Source organism: Acipenser ruthenus, chromosome 1 (genome assembly GCF_902713425.1).
Source record: "Acipenser ruthenus chromosome 1, fAciRut3.2 maternal haplotype, whole genome shotgun sequence".
Lineage (NCBI taxonomy): Eukaryota > Metazoa > Chordata > Actinopteri > Acipenseriformes > Acipenseridae > Acipenser > Acipenser ruthenus.
In genome coordinates, this window is record NC_081189.1 from 82,130,585 (window position 1) to 82,151,543 (window position 20,959).

Genomic DNA, 20,959 nt, shown 5'->3' on the forward strand with positions numbered 1-20,959 from the left:
AAAATCCATTCAGAGACTTTTGTGATTGATGATTGTAAATGTGATAGCCTTAAGGATTTAGACAGAACTATGTAATCATGTGTAATCCTTGCCAACACAAACCCTAAAGTAAAAAAAAAAAAATCCCCAAAATAAATAGTACATTACAGTGTATTCTTTTTTTTCATGGGTACTGTACTGTTTCCCTAATAACCCCACTTATAAACAAGATTGGCTAATAAGTATTTGATCTTGTTTGCTCAAACAGTGCTTATGAACCTTAGCCCTGTAATACACTATGGGCCTCATTTACGAAAGGGCACTAAACTTTATTGTGCGCGATAATTGCAATTAACGATTTCCGTATTTACTATTCCAATTTATTCATTATCGCGTGCGATACTTGGCATATTATGGCGCTCACTAAATGTAGTGCTTCATATTATGGTAATCAGAATGAATATGTGATTCGTATGGTAATGCATGATAATATATGTAAATGAGCATCCAGCTCACAATAGTGAGATGAGCTGTATTCACATGGTATTTACTAAAGGGCGTTAATTTTAGTGTGCATTAAAGTGATCATTTATTAGTGTGTATGGGAACCAGGCTTTAACCACTGATAGGCACGCTATTTTACTGGCCTGAGAACTCGTGAGGTGCTGTTCAATTCTTTTTACTGTCTCGATTCGTTTGATTCATTCAGTTTAGTGAATCAGTTCAACAGATTTGATTTACTGATTCACTAACGCAAAACAAATACACCTTGCTGAATTACTTGGTTATGAATATTTGTTTTAACAGAAAAATCTGGCAGCAAGGGCCATTTAAAAAAAATATACATACATCGTAATGTACGTGAAAATGTCTATATAAATTGTATTTAGGCCAATATACTCAAATATACTACTTTACACAAAACACATTACCCCCACTGCACGATTCCTAGCCATCAATAAGTATGCAGTCACAGTTTCAATCAATTAATCAACATATTACTTAATGTATTTTATATTATTAGTATTATTATTATTATTATTATTATTATTATTATTATTATTTCTTAGCAGACACCCTTACCCAGGGCGACTTACAGTTGTATACAAAAAATACATATCAAGAATTACAGTACAATTAAGAGCAACATACAGAATACAATGACTTCAGTCCTAATAAGAGCAAATAAAAACACAGTACGATTTGATATCAGGGCAGTTCAAGAGCAGATAACAGTGTTGATAGTTACATCAGGATTAGATACGAGTGCAAGTGAAATACAAAACACTACAGTTTGGGTTAAGTGCAGGATTAAATACAGTAAAATAGGCAGCAGATAAGTGCAATTTAAAGTGCATGAAAGGCAGAGTGCTATATTGACCAGAAGGGAAGAGTTGAGTTTTACAAGTGTTGTCTGAAGAGGTGTGTCTTGAAGAGGCGCTGGAAGGTAGTCAGGGACTGGGCAGTCCTGACATCCGTAGGAAGGTCGTTCCACCACTGCGGGGAGAGAGTGGAGAAGGAGCGGGCTCTGGAGGCTGGGGAGCATACAGGAGGTATGGCCAGTCTTCTAGTGCAGGCGGAGAGGAGAGGTTGGGTAGGGGTGTAGGGAGAGATGAGGGTCTGGAGGCAGTTGGGTGCAGTCTGGTCAAAGCGTCGGTAGGCGAGAAGAGTCTTGAACTGGATGCGAGCGGTGATCAGGAGCCACTGGAGTGAGCAGAGCAGTGAAATAGCGTGGGAGAGAACACACCAGGCGAGCAGCGGAGTTCTGGATGAGCTGGAGCGGACGGGTGGTGAATGCAGGGAGGCCGGCCAGGAGGGAGTTGCAGTAGTCTAGGTGGGCAAGGACCAGGGCCTGGATGAGGAGTTGCATGGAGTAGTTGGTGAGAAAGGGTCGAATTCTTCGTATGTTGCTCAGGAAGAATCGGCAGGTGCATGCTAAAGTGGAGATGTGCTGGGAGTAGGAGAGACAGGGATCCAGGGTTACTCCGAGGTTCTTGGCTGAGGAGGAGGAAGAGAGCATGGTAGATTCCAGAGGAATGGAGATAGAGAGATCAGTGGAGGGGGAAGATGAGGAAGGGAAAAAAGGAGGTTAGATTTAGAGAGGTTGAGTTTGAGGTGATGCGAGTGCATCCAGGAGGAGATAGCAGACAGACAGGTAGAGATACGGGAGGGGATGGTGGGGTCAGAGGGGTGGAAGGAGAGGAAGATCTGAGCATCATCAGCATAAAAATGGTATGAGAAACCATAGGATGCGATGAGGGGGCCCAGGGAGCGGGTGTAGAGAGAGAACAGGAGAGGACCCAAGACTGATCCTTGGGGGACTCCTGTTGAGAGAGGGTGAGGTGTGGAGGTTGAGCTGCGCCAGGTTACCTGGTAGGTGCTGTCAGAGAGGTAGGAGGAGAACCAGGCCAGAACAGTGCCGGAGAGTCCCAGGTCAGCGAGACAGGATAGGAGAATAGAGTGAGCGACAGTGTCAAAGGCAGCAGAGAGATCATGGAGAATTAGGACAGAGGAGAGAGAGGCAGCATGGGCAGAGTTTAGTGAGATTTTGACAGACAGGAGATCAGTTTCAGTGGAGTGAGCAGAGCAGAGACCAGATTGGAGAGGGTTGAGCAGAGAGTGGTTGGACAAGAAAGCAGAGAGCTGGCAGTATACTGCCCGTTCAAAGGTTTTAGAGAGGAAGGGTAAGAGGGAGACAGGATGGTAGTTCTGGAGGGAGGTGGTGTTGAGGAGGGGGGTGATAGAGGCTTGTATGAAGGCAGATGGAAAGAGGCCAGAGAGAGGTGTTGAGAAGGGAGGAGATGAAGGGGAGTAGAGCAGGAGCAGCAGCTTGAAAGAGGTGAGTGTGGAGGGGGTCCAGGGCGCACGTGGTGGGTTTGTGGCAGTCTGAGAGGGGAGAGAAGGAGAAGGAGGGTGAGTTAGTAGGAGAGACAGAGGGTGTTAGGGTTGGAGTGGGGGGGTGGGGTGAGGGAGAGGTGTTAAAGAGTTTGCGGATATCAGAGATTTTAGAGAAGAAAGAGGCAAAGTTGTCAGATGAGATAGAGGAGGAGAGAAGGGGTGGGTGTTGAGGAGGTAGGAGAAGGTAGAGAATAGTTCTGGGGGTTGTTAGTGGAGGAATGGGTAATAGATTGGAAATAGGAGCGTTTAGCAGAGGACAGAGTAGAGCAGAATCAGGAGAGGAGGGAGCAGTAGAGGTAGAGGCAGCAGGGAGTTTGGTTCTCTTCCATTTCTTTTCAGCAGAGTGCAGTTTGGTTCTTGCTGAGCGGAGCACAGAGGAGAGCCAGTGTTGGGGAGGGGAAGGGCAGGCAGGTCGGGAGGTGAGGGGACGGAGTCGGGGGAGGAGGTGAGGGAGGAGAAAAGGGTGGAGGTAGCAGAGTCTACAGAGAGTTGGGAGAAGGAGTCGATAGGAGGGAGGTGAGAGAGAGCAGTGGAGAAGGTGAGGTCCAGTTGATCACCAGCTTTGTGGGTAGGATGGGATGGAGAGAGATAGAAGTTGAAGGAGTGAAGGAGAGGAAGGAATCCGGCAGAGTGGGTGGGGTTGGAGAGATGGATATTGAAATCACCTAACAGGACAGTTGGGGTAGACAGAGAGGGGAGAGGAGATAGTTGAGTTCATGGAGAAAGTGAGAGGTCCAGGGGGACAGTACAGTCCAATTAGCAGGAGTTGACAGGAAGATGTTAGTTGGACAGCGTGAAATTCAAAAGTTAGTGAGGAGAGAGAGTGAGGAGAGGTCAGAGGGGACAGAAAAGAGTAAGGAGGGAGAGAGGAGAAGACCAGTCCCACCTCCCTGTACAGTGAGACGCGGAGTATGGGACAGGACGTAGAGGGAGGACAGGGCAGCAGGAGTTACAGTGTTATCAGGCGAGAGCCAGGTTTCAATGAGAGCAAGGAAATTGAGAGAGAGGTGGGAGGCAAAGGCAGAGATGAAATCAGCTTTGTTAGAGGAAGAGTGACAGTTCCAGAGGGCACCAGAGAGAGTGCGGGAGGGGAGAGAGTGGGAGGGGGGGAGAGGCAGAGGGATGAGGTTAGAGGGGTTAGGGGAACAGTGGCGGAGAGAGGACAGAGGATGGGAGTGAGAGGAGAGAATAACAGGGATGTGAGAGACAGTCATAGCAGGACAGGCGAGACAGATAGGTACAGTAGTAGTGGCAGCAGGTGCGAAATAGGCAGACATAACTAGAAGCAGCTTTCCTAGAACACTGACAAAAAAACTCAATCACACATGTAATATAACAGAGGGCATAGAAGAGTATTTTATTTCAATGGAAATCTCAAACAGTACAAAAAAAAGATGTCAGAGTATATAATGCTAAGTCTCAATATTTATCTTATATTCCAAAATATAACGTGTTTAACAGCACTGAAGAAAATGAAAAGTTACTGACAAGCTGTGCAAATGCAAAATACATTTGCACAGCTTGTCAGTACCACTATGAAATGTACCTTTTCATGACTTCTGTCCAGACACTTGGCACTTCTTTTCTCGCACACTTGATAACAATGCTCTACGTGTTCTAATTCTGCAACTTTTCCACATAATGCCTGTTCCAGTTTAAGAAAAAAAGCACTCTGCTAGCCAGTTTACTCTTTTGTCCAGTCATATATGGTGCACCCTTTGTCGTAATCCCAGTTAGTTTCTTCCAAGGTAATTTTGCACTTTCCATGGCTTCTTGAAGTTAAAAAAGTCCTGTGGTTGCATCCACAGCACTTTCATTTTTTCTTCTCATTTTCAGAAAAACCTTTAGTTGACTCCATAGTTTCTTTCACTTCCAGTAAACTCAAAATATGTTGAGCAGCGTGTCATAGTGACATTGTATGTTAAAATCTTTCATAACTGTAACTATTGCACTGCAAATCAGACATATTGCCTTGCCGTCAAAATTATTAATTGAACAAATAATCATCTGGCTAACAATTTTGGAATCTTCTGTGTTCCGCCACCACCTTTTGCTTCCGTGACATCTCCAACTACTTTTTGGCTACTTATTTTAAATTTTACACAAATAGTTTAAACAAGCCTTCGCTTCACTATCCTAATCAAAATTATGTGTTCTGTGCTGTTACGTGTGTGTGTGTGAGGAAACGGATCCTGTGTGCTATTTTATTGGCTATTTTATGACCTCTGTGAGCTGTGATTGGCTGAATGGGAATGTCACTCATACAATGCAGCCTGCACATGTTGAAAATGCGTGTTATAAAGAGGTGGATTGTTTTAAAGAAGAATTTCAAAACAATGTGGGGTGCAGTGCTGGGGGGTCGTCACTCCCCCACTTCTCTTGGGCAGGGAGAGCACTGCTTCCGTACTTCATGTGTTTTGCTCCTATTAATATATGGAGATATACATGTGTATAACCCATACAAATGAGCAAAGAATACAATAACCGTAAGAAACCCTTGAGAGATAAATAATGAAAAAAGTTTTAATGTAGTGTGCTTGGTCTGGAACAACAGGTGTGAATAATGTAGAGAGGTGAAGGGAACCTGTATTAACGCTGTGCTGAGGTGTCAGCATTTCACAATTAGATGTAATAATTGGAACACTTCTTATTTTTAGACCCTGTGGCAGGATGGCTTGCAGTGGTGAGGTGTGGTGACGTCACGGACCAGGAAGTAACTGAACCAAAACAGTGGATGGGCGGGTGAAGCTGAATGCAACTGCACTCAGCGTAATTTATTAACTAAATAAACAAGAACACAAGATTTAAACAACAACAAAACACAAAACAAAAAGGCGCATTGGCCAAACAAATAAACAGCAACAAGTATATATTAAATATAGCAATTGTTTTTGCTCGCTCGCTCTCCCGTGTTCTCCCGTACTCTCCTCTGTAGACTGTACACTCACCCTGCAGCACGGACAGCTGCAGGTTCTTATACTCTGGCCGAGGGGTTAACTAGCTGTTAATTATCTTATTACCCCTCGGCCACAGTCTGCATGTGTTTAGTAAGGATGCGTGACTGTCAGCTAGTTAAATAATCAGTAGCTGATCAGCCACGCATCCTCACAGGTTTTAAATTATAAATAATAAAAAATACGTGGCGCTGTTATCCGCACCGCAAAGAATAATACAAATAATAATACATAGGGACGGGACACTCTGCCCCAGACCCATATATAAGAAATAATGTAGATAAAATAAGCTAAACATTTATTTAAAAGATAAAACTCAATCGTAACACATCTTTTTTTGCAAACAGATGCACTTCTGTTTAAAAACCTCTCTTTCGCTCTTAAGTGGCTGCAATAGAACAGTGAGATGAGCTGATTCTGGACCAAACCATTCAATATACGAGAAGGGGGAGTCGGGGCATGTTACACATAGGATTAATAATAATAATGACGGCGTTTTAATCATGTGTGTATTAGTGTATGAAACTGATTGTGAAAATATGTACAGTATTTGTGTATTTATTTATCTGTAATATAAATAGCTGTAAGTCTAGTTGCTTTACAATAATACCTCAATACCTGATTGTCTGAATTTGTAATCAATTGGTACGCTTGTTAGCCTTTTCAAATACTGTAACTACTAGTGATAAACTGTGGTTCTGTTGAGTGTATGGGGGAACAGGGACTGCAGGAGACGTGGTAGGGTGGAGAGAGCAGGGGGAGGAATACATGTTAATTAGGGACAATAACATACTTGTGTATTATCCGTTCTTAAACAACGGTATAGAAAACACTTGCAGAGGTGTAGAAAAATCACACTTTTCTACAGCTTATGAGGAGCCTCTAATTACCACTTTGGCAGCATCACAGAAACAACATATCAACCTGTGATACAGGAAAGATCCATGCTGTTGCATCTGTTTTGCAGCAGAAGCTAGCCTTTATAATCTATGATCAGTTCATTGTAGGAAATCCTTTTATAGTGTTGATTAAGACGGACTGTGAGCAGTACATTTTTTTCAGCAGCTTTGTTGACTGGATACTTTTTCAAAAACATTGATTTGTGAAGGATTTTAATTTTAGTAGGCGGGGATGTAAATGAATTGGAACTTATATACATTTTTGCATGGATAAACATTTTTACCCCCAGAAGATCACATTTCTAAATTGTATTTTAAAAATATTTTAAAATTATTTAAAGCAGGTTTAAAACAAGAAAAGACCATCAATGTAGGTGTATAACAGAGAAATGGTAACAAGACAATTATTAATGTTTTTTTTTTGGCGGAAAGTAACTGTAATATTATTACTCCCATTAAAAATACAACGCGTTATTGACAGAAGTAATATTATTACAGTAACATGTTACTTAAGTAACGAGCTACCCAAACTCTGTTGATACCTAAACTTTAGCAATACTGTGAAAAGTTCATCCTTTTGAATGATGTATTGGATTATTATTATTATTATTATTTATTTCTTAGCAGACGCCCTTATCTGGGGCGACTTACAATCGTAAGCAAATACATTTCAAGTGTTACAATACAAGTAATACAATAAGAGCAAGAAATACAATAACTTTTGTTCAAGCAAAGTACAAGTGTGACAAACCAAAATTCAATAATACAGCAGATAATAGTGATAGTTACATCAGGATATGATTAAATAGTGATAGTTACATCAGCATGTGATTAAATACAAAGTACTACAGGTTAAACACTTGGCAGATTACAGTATTCTGAAGTACAGGATTAAGTGCAGTAAAATAGGGGGCAGATAAGAGCAAAATAAAGCACATCTAAATGAAGGGTGATAGTGTCCCAGGATACAAACAGAGGAGTTCTACAGGTGCTGTTTGAAGAGGTGAGTCTTAAGGAGGCGCCGGAATGTGGTCAGGGACTGGGCAGTCCTGACATCTAGCAAATAACTGAATTTATAACAATTTATTTATTACACAAAGTTATGCATTCATTGCCCCTCTGATCTGTCATAGAGACAGCATTGTATGTAGTTGGTAAATGGGGTGACCTGGGTTAGATGTAACTGGCTATTTGTAAAACTATTATATTCAAATAACATCCACATGTTTTAATCTCAAGACTCCAGCCTTTCAAATGTTGTGTTGGATTAGTAAATAACGGCATTCATAACGATGTATGCTGTACACAAAGTTACACATTCATTACCACCCTCATCTGTCATACAGATGGTAGTGTATGAACTGCAGTCAGCAAATGGAGGGATCCTGGTTAGATGTTACTGGTGTTTGTAAAAACTATACAACTATGAATCTATGTTGTGTTTCTGTGTGTCTTGTTTAGTGTCTATTATTATTTCGGAAACGTAACAGAGAAAGAATGAATCCTGGTTATAAATCTCCCTCCCGACCTGTGAGGGCGCTGTTAAAGGGAACAGTGCGCGCCGGACTGGATGGTCTGACAATTTATTCCAGGGAAAGGTGGAAGTCAGTCATCTATAAAGGGGGCAGAGCCACAGTACACCAAGTCATCGCTCCAGACGGGAGGCGATGTGGCAACCGCGGATTGGAGGAAAAGCGATTGCACTTGCTAATCAAGTGGGCGTGGCTGAAGGTACAAAAGTGGATGAGGCCAAGCGAACTGCTCCTTTACATAAGAACACAAGAACATAAGAAAGTTTACAAACGAGAGGAGGCCATTCAACCCATCTTGCTTGTTTGGTTGTTAGTAGCTTATTGATCCCAGAATCTCATCAAGCAGCTTCTTGAAGGATCCCAGGGTGTCGGCTTCAACAACATTACTGGGGAGTTGGTTCAAGAGAACTGCTGAAGGACTGTGATATAACTGTGAGTGTTTGTTTGTTTTGTCGTACTAATTGTAATTGGCCAGCACCAACCCATACAGCACTGCACTACTATTCACTAATAAATTATATTTCACCACTTGCTCGTTAGCACTCACTCTGGACTCGTGATCGTGTGTGTGTCTTTGTGTGTGTTTATACAGTGTTTATTATTTCAGGACTGAACCCCGTGGTTTCACTGTGCAGTACACATTCCTGTGTATTGCCAGGGATTATTATTTACGGTCGCCAAATGACCCGGATTATAAAACCAATAAAGGATTGTTTGGACCGTGAACTTTGTTGTCTGTCATCTGTTTAAGCATTGCATCACATCTACACCTGCACTTTGCCACAAACTAATAATCAGGTTTTTTTTAATCTAAAGACTTCAGTTTTTCAAATGATGTATTGGATTAGCCAATAGCTGCATTTATAACAATCTATGCAGTACACAAAGTTACGCAGCTTTATTAATTTCCTCAGATCTGTGCATTTGATTTACTACAGTATGACCTAACTTAGATTCCAGCACGATATTTTCAAAAACAGTGTTAGAAGTACCTCCGAATCAGTGTAAATGACCGACTGGACTCTATTGGATTCTGTACATGCTATACAGTAGACTTGACTCTGCTGTATGATACAGGCTAACAGTGGTGTAATGGGTCTGGACTGGCGCGTCTGCAATTTTTTGGGGGAGGTGGGACGCTGCCCTACCACTTATTTATTACCTAGTTAACATTTTATTTTGGTATTTGTATTTTGTTAATACAGACACTTTTCTTGGATCGTGGTCGTAACACATGTCAAGGGTGAATTGCCTATTTACTATTCACTCACAGTCATACAGCTCACAGCGCATACGCCTCAGAGCACTGTCTAGTGGGGAAGTTTTTTTTACATACATAGAAATGCCCAAATGCTGTGAAAAACTGACTTAATTAATTATACCTCTGTGACAGAGATCAAATGAATCCTAGTCAACAGGGCAGCAGTGTGGAGTGGTGGTTAGGGCTCTGGACTCTTGTCTGGAGGGTTGTGGGTTCAATCCCAGGTGGGGGACACTGCTGCTGTGCCCTTGAGCAAGGTACTTTACCTAGATTGCTCCAGTAAAAACCCAACTGTCTAAATGGGTAACTATATGTCAAAATAATGTGATATCTTGTAATAACAATAACAATCTCTCTCCCGACCTGTGAGGGCGCGGTATAACAGGAACAGTGTGCCCCGGACGGGATGGTTTGGCAGTTCATTCCAGGGTCAGTTGGAAGTTGGCCACCCAGAAAGGGGGCGGAGTCACAATACCAGAAGTCACAATACCAGAAGTCAAGTCGCCTTAAAGCAGTAGGCGATGTGTCAGTCATGGATTGGAGGATACGTGATTGCACTCGCTACTGAAGGGGGTGTGACTGAGGATATATCAGGGGATGTGGCAAAGCAATCTGTTCCTTTGTTATGGTTACGAAAGGACCAGTGAAGGAGTACTGTATGTTATAACGAAACCGTGAGTTTTTGTGTGTTGTTTTGTTTCTCTATTAAACTGTTACGTTTGTCATTTATAGAAGGCTAATATCCAGGAGCTGTAGCGAAACAGCCAGCAATTAAACCCGGACTACACTTCACCACTGTGCACGTATAAACCTGTAAATCACCACTTTCACTAAGAGCACTCACTCTGGACTTGTGACCGTGTTGGGTTTGTGTGTGTCTTGTTTAGTGTCTATTATTATTTCGGGACTGAACCCCGTGGTTTACCTGTGCGATACACATTGTTGTGTAGAGCCAGGTATTATTATTTCTGGTTGCAGAACAAGCAACCCAGCCAAATAAACATTTTTTTTTGTACTTCAAGTGTTAGTAAACATTAGATAGTATGTGTATTAGTCTCGGCTGGTATTTAATTAAACATAACATTTAGTAGAGGTTAACTGTTTGTAATGTTCCACCCTTGTTTTTTAGGACAGCTCCACTACTTTGTTTTGCCATTACATTACTGGCTTCATAAACTTTACTGCTGTTCTAAAATATTAACGGTTTCTAAAAAATAAAAAAAAGTTTTCTTAAATAATATGAAGCCCATATTTTGTACCCGTGTTTAGTAATCTATTAGACCAACAGCAGAATAAGTGCATATTTAAATTTAAAACATGCTGGACTAAATTACTTCCAGACATTATTAAGTATGAGGTGTCCGCCTATGTATTTGAAAAAAATGTTTAATCTAAATCTATATTTTTCACAGCAACATTAAAATTAATGAAGCCACACTCCAAATCGTAGTTCTCATAAAAACTTAAATCAGCTTTATTTCAAAGACTGGAAGTATACAAATAATGAATGTTTATGAATATAATTAAACACTGCAGTCACACATTACAAACCTGTTCAATGGATGTAAATTGTTCTAAATACTTCAATAACTAATGGTGCTATGGCAGTAAATAACAGCTTTTTGTTCATCAAAATCAAAGGCAATGATCACTAGGACAATTGTTTTCTTAAAGGGAATGTCAGTTCCTCCTGATTTGCTGGCAACTTTTGACTTTTTCTTCATTGGTCATCTCAAATTCACTTCAGAATCACTAAAGCACTTTGCCCTTACGTTTGCGTTTTACCGTGTTTCCTCAAAATCAGGCCCTTTATGTCAAATCCATACAAGCATTTACAAGGGTAAATCTGAAAGATAAGTTTGCACTTAACCATGCTTAAGACTTTACCATGGTTTATGCATGCTTTGATAATAATTTATCATTCTTCACATGCACCACTAAAATTAATACCAATAAAGTTACAGGTTTAGATCCTGTTGAAGCACAACCTGACACTAGAATTCCCCAAATCCCAACACAATGTGTGTTGTAGCTCTGTGTTACTGGAGATAACATCCTTTAATTAGATGTAAAACCAAGATCCCATCTGTTGTGTGGACTCTTCAGGAACCACAGTTCAGTCACACATGAACTCCATTGTCAGCCAAAGCTCCCTTAGGAAGCTCCACTCACCCACTCCTATGTATGCTAAAAAGAGTTGCAATTCTGCTTAAATACATGAATAAAAAAAACAACATATCAGTCACTTTTTGTATGTTTTATAGCTAAATGTTCATGCTTTACTGTTGTCTAACTTGGAGTTACTGCAGTAGACGTACCACATGGTTGTTTTCTTCACATGATTAAAAAGCATTTGAAACAATACTGGATGAATTGATTTATTATTTACGGCTCCCAGTGGAACAATGCTTTAAATTAAATTAACAACTTCTGCGATGGGATGACAGCCTTTATAGTGGGTTAATTGGTATCAAAGGGATTTTAACTACCCGTAGTGTAATCTCCTGAGAAAGATATGTAACACACCAGGCCACAACTGCTAGGAATATCCAGAGCTAATGCACATGCTTATTTTGCTGGAATTTGCATATTACATTTTGCAAAACTGAACAATTGCACCCCCCCCCCCCCCCCCCCCCCCGGGCCCACTTTTTCAGGAGAATGGAAAACATTTCCAAATAAATTGACCTACACTTATTTAGAAATTCACACCCAACAGATCACTCTTACAAGGAAAGCTTGGGCAGCAGTGTGGAGTAGTGGTTAGGGCTCTGGACTCTTGACTAGAGGGTCATGGGTTCAAATCCTGGTGGGGACACTGCTGCTGTACCCTTGAGCAAGGTACTTTACCTAGATTGCTCCAGTAAAAACCCAACTTTATAAATGGGCAATTGTATGTAAAAATAATGTGATAACTGTATAATGTGAAATAATGTATAATGTGATATCTTGTAACAATTGTAAGTTGCCCTGGATAAGGGCGTCTGCTAAGAAATGAATAATAATAATAATAATAATACTGTGAAAAATAATTTTAATCCCGGGTGGCTTTGGAGCACGCTGACGCGGAGTCCACTGGCGACATGACGGCTTTTGTCAACCAGTGGGCTCTGGGTGGCGTGCTCTGTACCACCCCCTCCTTTTTTTGAACATTTAATTTATGAAAAAAAACTGGGTTAGTTAATGGCCGGTTTTTGTTGGCACCCCCTTTTGATTAAGGGGTGCCAAACTGAATCTTTTCACCGGCTGCCTTTGGGCAGCTGGTGCGCCGGCTGCCAATAGGCGGCTGGCGCAGTTTGTTATCGGCCTTAAATAGGCTGTACCCTTGAGCAAGGTACTTTACCTAGATTGCTCCAGTAAAAACCCAACTGTATGAATGGGTAATTGTATGTAAAAATAACGTGATATCTTGTAACAATTGTAAGTCGCCCTGGATAAGGGCATCTGCTAAGAAATAAATAATAATAATATATGAGTCTTCAAGACCTTCCGACGTTAACAAAAAACAACGTGAACAGGATTGCAAAAGGATTGCAAAAGTCTCATGCAAAGCTCCATCAAGCAAGTTAGATAAGGGGTTCAAAAACATATATATATATATATATCTTTTTTTTTAACTCAACATTGCTCAACTGAATTTTAAACTGTTTCAGTTAGCATGTGTTACTTCTTGTCTGTCGTTAATTTTATGTGGTGCATAATGTGTTTATAACTAAGTTGGCAATACGCAGGCAATTGAACACTCTCCCACAAGCGATCAAAGACTTTTTTTTTTTTTAATTGGCATTATGTATTTGTTGAACTTGTATGTGTGCTGTGTTTTTGATATGCAAAGTCTGCTGTGATTATGTATGAGTGTGTTATTGTGTTTTATATTGTTAAGCGCTTTGAGATGTGCTACATAAATTGAGCTATATAAAATAAATCTTCTTCTTCTTCTTCTTCTTCTTCTTCTTCTTCTTCTTCTTCTTCTTCTAATAAAAGTACTCTCCAAACTCATCAAATTTATATTTCTGTTAGTGTCAAACAAAGACAAGGTGACAGCAGAAATCAGGACAAGGGCTCACTGTTTTAAGTCCTTGAAGAATGAGAAGCCGCACAGTTTAATAGTAGGGTGTAAAGTTAAGAGTTCCAGTTCTTGTAGCTTGCAAATCTGTTTTGTATATAAGAATAACAATGAATAAAAAAACGTATAGTTTTATGACATTATCATTAAAAAAAAATCTACTGTGAGCATTTGTAAATATTTGCATGCTACGAATTTAAATAGCGAACGCCCGGTACACAAATGTGTGCATATAAACATACTTGATCAAGAACGTGCACTACATTATATAAACATATAAATTTTAAATTAATACAAAATAGTTTTTGCTTACATTAAGTGAATAATACTAACCATGTGTACAATCGGATGGACTCGTCGGAGCCTGCAAAAATTTGGAGACCAAAACTTTGATTCAGGGCTATCTCTTCTAACTTGAGCTTTAAAACCTTGATCTCATATAACAACTCCTCGTTTTCAAAAATGGATAAATCAAGGGCTGATGGCTCTGGCTTCGAACAATAATCATTACACTACACCGCAGAAATACCGTCCATTTCTTCTTCTGGATCCTGTGCTGGCTTTTCTCTTCGGTCTCTCACACCGAGCCTTTGGGCCGGCAAGGAGTAGTGATTCCAGTCAAACAGAACTGGAACAGCGCCTGATGCAGCCTCCGACGGCCTCCTGGTGTTGGTTCAATTAGGTCTTAACAAAATGCAGAATGCAAACTTTGGTGTGATTAGTGACTGTGAATTTCTTTCTTCGAATATTTGTAAGCCACATTTTTCTCTTCTCTTCATGCACGGGAAATGCATGAAAACTTACCAATTAATTGTTGTGTGCTGAAGTACAGCATAGCGGGACACAGCAGTGATCACTAGCATTTCCTTCTCATTGCTGGGTAATTCAAGTTTTTCACAGCTGTGCCTGAAGTACAACTCATCCTCTTTCTCTCAGCAAGTGAAAATCAAGTGATAAATCTTTGTAAATCATCCAATAGAACAACAGGATTTCGAATACGCCGCTCACTCGCCGGAAGCTGAAATACTGGTGTGGCTGAAACGTGACGTCATTAACTGCTAGTAGCCTATATTCAAGTCAGCCTTTGACAGACAGAGAAGGAATCTGAGCTGCAAATCTCCCTCCCAACCAGAAAGGGCGCTGTGTAAGGTAGGTAGTACTCTTTCCCATAGATGGGCTGACTCTACAGTAGGTGGCAACCGGAAGTTGGCCATTTTGGGGACAGCGCGTAGCTGCGAGATTGCTAAACAACTCCATTGTGGTCAGCTGCGGGGCATGCAGCAATTGGATAGACTGGGGTGCCGGACTGATCACAGGGAGGAGTTTGGTAGTACAAAGGGGATGCAGCTACGTTAGTACGGCCCTTACGCTGGAAGTGTTTGTTATTGTTTTGTCTTGTTTGTCACAGAGGAGGATTTAGAGTCGGGAGCTGCCGCCACAGAGCCAGCACAAACCCTGGAGTACTACCATCACTGCACAGCTGAGCACTGCACAGATACGCACCACTTTCCCTGGTTGTGAAGAGAACAGTTTCGTGCATGGAGGATTATGGTTGTGGAGTGTTTATTCTGTTTGGGACTGTAACCCGCCGTGTACCCCCCGATACCGTCGCTGGATTTGTGAATAAACACAGATGTTTTTGGCACTTGAAGTATTGTCTGGACATTCACTTTGTCATCCACACCACTTCACATCCTGACACAGCCTTTTTTAGGTATTTCCAATTAGATTCATTATTAAAATATCCCCTAAAAGGAAACAAATGCAGACAAAACAAACACCTCTGTGAAGACATCAGTGACAATTGTTTACATGGCTGACAGACCACATGATGTTTAATTATCTGACTAAAAACATCAACCCTGTATGCTAAATAATAACGAAATGATGCTCTAGTTGATTTAGTATTGTAGTCTTAATCCTATTGTGGTGTATGGGACACTATACTGTTCATGCTGGACTGTAGAGTAAATGATGACTTCTTTTGTAATAAATGCTTGTGACCAAGCATAGCAGTAAAATTACAGATAGCAATCATTTTATTAACAACTTAATTGTGAAATGTAGGCCATATAATGTGCACACATTAGCAATTTCATGGTTTAATAATCTTTGTTACATACTGATAATGATTTTGCTGCCTACCTTATATTTTCACAGCAGACTGAAGATAATCTGCCTGAAGTGTATGTTTCATCAGGTGGTTTGGCAGCCTATCAGTTCATCTGTTTTCTGTAACTAAATGTACTCTTATTTTCCATAACCCTAGTCAAGAATACAAACGCAATGAACTGAGAATGTATTGTTTATATATTTGTCTGTTGTTTATTGGAGGGGGAGGGTCTTTTCTTTTGACGTTACTTCTTCTGTCTGATGAACTATATTTGAAGTGCTATGTTTATTTGTTGGAAAGCAGACTTTGGTTGATCCCTATTCCATAGCAGCTGTTCTCAAACTTTTTTGTTCGCAGACCACCTGGATTTTTTTTTATTTTTTATCTTGGCGGACCACACAATAAACAGTATAGCTGACTGAAAAATAAGCACATTAAAAATCACTATAATACTAAGAATAACCGTAGACATACCTTTCTTTGTTTCAGTGTGATGGGGGGGCCTGTTTCTGTGAGCAAATTTATTTTAAAGTTGGAGTTTTAAAGAACGGTTCTAGTTTACTTTTCATTAACACACATTTACTGAGAGGGAAAAAAAGGATTATTTTATTTTTAAATTGATAATTACAGTAGAAATGTATTTATGTGAATTAGTTACAATGCATACATGAGGTACCAGCACAGTCAGAGCTACGAATCTCCAGCTATAATCTTTATTTTTAAAACAGAAGGTTTCGATTTTTTACCCTGCAGTTAAATAGTACAATGCACGGCAGAACTTATCTTTGCAAAGCACAGTTCAATTAATAAATTATCATTATCTGTGACAGAGATCGAATGATTCTTGGTGTTAGATCTCCCTCCCGACCTGTGAGGGCGATGTGTAAAAGGAAGAGAGTACCCTTAACTAAATGGCATGACAATTTATTCCATAGGGTAGGTGGAAGTCGGTCATTTAGGAAGGGGGTGGAGCTACAGTACCCAAACTCAATGAACTGGACGGTAAACAGCGTGGCATCCGAGGATTGGAAGAGCGGATGCGCTCGTTAACCTAGGGGTCATGAGCGAGGGTATAAATAGGGGTCGTAGTGTAAGTGATTTGTTCCTTTGTAAATGGTTAGAACAACCTAGAAGGAGACCGCTGTAAAAACGAAGCGTGAGTGTTGTGTTTGTTTGTTTTGTCAAGTAAAAACTGTTTGCTTTTGTTTCTAAAGACTACTAACACTATCCGGAGGTGCAGCCGCAGGCCAGCAACAAACCCGGACACAAGTACTTCCCTGTTTCACAAATGTACTGTCTTTTCACCACGAGCACTAGTTTCACGCACTAAAATAAACACTGTGTTTGTGTTCTGTGTTACCGGTGGGTGAGGAAAGAACCTGGACTGTGTTTTATGGTTTCGGGTCAAACCCGAGGATTACAAACGAAGTGATACACGCCGTTGTATCACTTCCATCATTTATTATTTACAGGTGTTTGCCCTAAGGCTCTGGACATTGTATAATCAATAAACACCCTTGCACCTGGAAATCACTATCTGTTTTGTATCCGTTCTCCACTGCACACACCTGTAACCACTCACCATTTTGCCACAACAACTTATTAAACTCACAACTAAAATCACATTGTTGGGAGAGGTCTTTTAAAGTTTTTTAAAATGAGTGACCTTCCTTTCGTCACATTTGATCTTTTCGGAGGCATGATAGTAGAATGGCTAGAATTACAAGAAGCAAAAAAAAAGCAAGAAAAAAAGAGACACAAAGATTTAACAAGTCAACAACTTAATAAAATCGAAAAAAACAAAAATGCTTGGGCAGCTGGTGTTTTTATTGATTTGATCAAACATAAAGAAATGGTAATCAACTTAAAAACAGTTTGTCTAATTTCTATAATTCTATGCTTCAGTGTGTAATTCGGCTGGTCAAGAGTACTCAATTTTGTTATGTTAGCCTCAGTGCTGGTCTCAGTCGCTCCATAAGCAGTGCTGACATAAACTGCAGTGACCAAGAATTAAAAAATGCTTCATTCATTTAAATTAATTACAATAAATAGAAAAGTTGAAAACCTCCAGTTTAATGTTTACAACAAATAGAACCTTGTTTAAGGTACTGTTTTTCTCCAAAGCCGAAGCCGGAGGATTGTGGGTTCAATCCCTGGTAGGGGACACTGCTGCTGTACCCTTGAGCAAGGTACTTTACCTCAATTGCTCCAGTAAAAACCCAACTGTATAAATGGGTAATTGTATGTAAAAATAATGTGATATCTTGTAACAATTGTAAGTCGCCCTGGATAAGGGCGTCTGCTAAGAAATAAATAATAATAATAATAATATATAACACAATAGTTTATTTAGGTTTTTTTTGTATCCATTTTATAAGCGGGATAACACTCCAGGGCTTGTGCATTGTATTCCATTAACATAAAGCTTTGTTGGTTGAAGGCATGAAGCTTAGTTCAGTGCCTCCAACCCAACTACAGCTGTATGCTAATGCAACACAATGCACGCCCTGCCGTGTGTTATCCCTTACTTTACAAGCTGTTGTGTTGAGTGCGACCGCAATACATGAAAACTCCCTAGTAAAGAATACATTTTAGACACTCCAAAACTATATATGACGGGGAGTTTAGACGTTTTAACTTGGAGATGTTCTCCATTTATGCATCACCCCCCACCTCATAACAAAATAAAAATCCCTTCCTTTCCATAATTATGTAACCTTTCCACAGACCACCAGAAGGGAGCCAGCTGACCACCACTGGTCCATGGACCACAGATTGAGAACCACTGGCCTACAGTATTTAATGTGATGCACTGTGAATTCCCAAATTCCCAATTCCACCTATTCACCAATCCTGTATCCGAACAGAATTTGTTTGTCATCTGTCTGGCTTACTGCAGTATCGCTCTCTAGAGAAGATAGGAAACACCAACTTGGCATTCATTTACAAAAAGGAACATAACATCATAAATGTAATAACCCCTAAAAGCCAAATAACCCAATTAAACCCCTCTTGATCTCACTAACCATGCGTGTCAGATAGAAGCAGCCAAGCAGCTCCTTACCAGTGCAAACTCCTTGTTGAGAATCATCTGCTCAGCCAGGGATGACTCATTATGGAAAAGATGGGGCTGCATGTGACTCCACATGTGAGGAAACCACCAGAACTCATCCACATACTTCATCAACAAGTCGTCCCCCTCATCCTCATCCTCTGTACCTATAGAGTAGACAGGGTTGTTTATTTTAATAATTGTCTAAGACAATGGACTGGATTTGCAACTTTTCCACACAGGTAATAGGAAAACATATAATTGTAATTGCATATAAATGTAATTACAGAAAAAAAAAAACATATATGTGTAATTACAGAAAGTGTGATTATAGTATAATTAAAAAAAAGCCATTACTTATCATTACAGTACAAAGGGCCCAATGATTTAGTGCTGATGTGATATTGCGTCAGCAATATCTTTAAACACTCAAAACTAAAGAAATGATACAGTTGTTTTCATGTAAGAAACATGGGTCATTACAGTGTAATTATGTGGCTATTCAGCAATGTAATCTAAAGTGCAACATAAACTTTTAAGTTTGATAGACAAAAATGTTGGTAAGTGTATTTCAAATGTCAACCTGCTTTTATGGGGCATATAGCTCAGTAAGCAAATACCTAGCAAGGTGTTTAAACTAGGAAGGAATCTAAAGAGGCATGTCAAATTCAGGTTAAAGTACCCTGCCATTCCTGCTACCTGCTGAATAAACACAGAGGTGTGTGCTACAGATTTTTTTTTTTCTTTTACCCCTGCTCAATCACATAGTCTTGACCAATTTACACCTAGGTTTATTTAATGTCAGGTCTCTGTCTAATAGTGTTCTGTTAATTAGTGATTTTATTCAGGATTACAACATTAATATTCTCTCTTTAACTGAAACTTGGCTTGGACCAAATGACAATGTTCCCTGATTGAGGCTTCTCCACCTAACTATTCTTTTTTCCAGAATGCTCGCTCAGGGCGGGGAAGGTGGACTTGCTACTGTTCTCTGTAGTGAATCATACAGGAAATTGTTGAAGGTTATTCATCTTTTGAAGTGTTAAACTTAACATTAAACAGTCCATTACCTGTTCATATTGTAATTATTTATTGACCACCTAAGTTAAACCCACTATTTCTGTCTGAATATGGGGATCTGCTATCTATATTGACAATGAAATATGTTACGATTATTTTATTGGGTGATTTTAATCTTCATGTTGACATTGATTCTGATTCTAACTCTTTGGAATTTTTGAGGCTACTGGATTCCTTAGATTATATCCTGCATGTCAAAGGTTCTACTCATAATCATGGCCATACTTTAGATCTGGTCATTTCTTGTGGTTTATCATAACCCTAGTTCTTACTATTTCTTATCATCTTGCCATTCTTTTTGGGGTGAATCTGCCAGTATCACAAAGACTGTGGATCGTACATTTAAATCCCGGGTAATTCATTCTTCAATATATTCAAAAAACATAATGTAATGACCCGGACAAATGCTTTGTTGCAGGACTTGTTGTCTGTTCAGTTTGTCTCGCCTGTCTTTTATGTTACATGTATTGTAAGGGGAACGGGTCATGCCGTTACTTAGCATGGGAAGGGGGAGTGAGTGAATGAATGGGGAGAATGTGTGTTGCAGAGCATGGATGTGACTGGTTGATGAGCCAAACAGCGGCGGGAAACGACGGGAGGTTATATAAGGGGGTACATGAGCCTGGGGACTGGGGACAGTCCAGCGCTGAACTTGAATGAGAAACTGTGGGTGCGACTGAGCTAGTGTGTAAGCTGTGACCGGAGAGAATGTGCAGTGAATGTGCCAAGACTAAAATGTAGGGTTATTATTTTGGAGCCGTGAATTCCGGCCTGACAGGAATTCTCTGTCGTTTCAAATACAACAAACATTTTGAGAATTCAACACCATCTCCTAAACATGAAAATGTTGCAATATACTAAATGAACGGATCAAGCTTATTATGATAGTTTGCAAAATCAGGTGAAAGCTTTCAATACAATCAGGATAACAGATAATCATTATTTACAAAATCTTGTTCATTTTGTTACTTGTTAAAAACTGTAACTTTATGGTTATACTACTTGCAAATGTTATAAAGGGGAAGGGCAGACGTTGTGGCGTGAAAGCTAGGGAGTCTGCATTGCAAGCTGCATTGGGAGTATGTCTTGGGTTCGATTCCCACGTGGGGTTTATATTGCAAACTT

General features: G+C 40.1%; 1 protein-coding gene across 4 annotated transcripts in view; it reads right to left on the reverse strand.

Moving 5' to 3' along the window:
- LOC117420529 (bifunctional heparan sulfate N-deacetylase/N-sulfotransferase 4-like) overlaps nucleotides 1-20,959 on the reverse strand; it is a 264,467-nt gene that overhangs the window by 59,072 nt on the left and 184,436 nt on the right. For all 4 annotated transcript variants that reach the window (XM_059031109.1, XM_059031098.1, XM_059031101.1 and 1 more), the window contains one exon: nucleotides 18,767-18,921. In XM_059031109.1, the coding sequence (XP_058887092.1) occupies nucleotides 18,767-18,921 (155 nt within the window). The remainder of the gene's footprint in view (nucleotides 1-18,766; nucleotides 18,922-20,959) is intronic.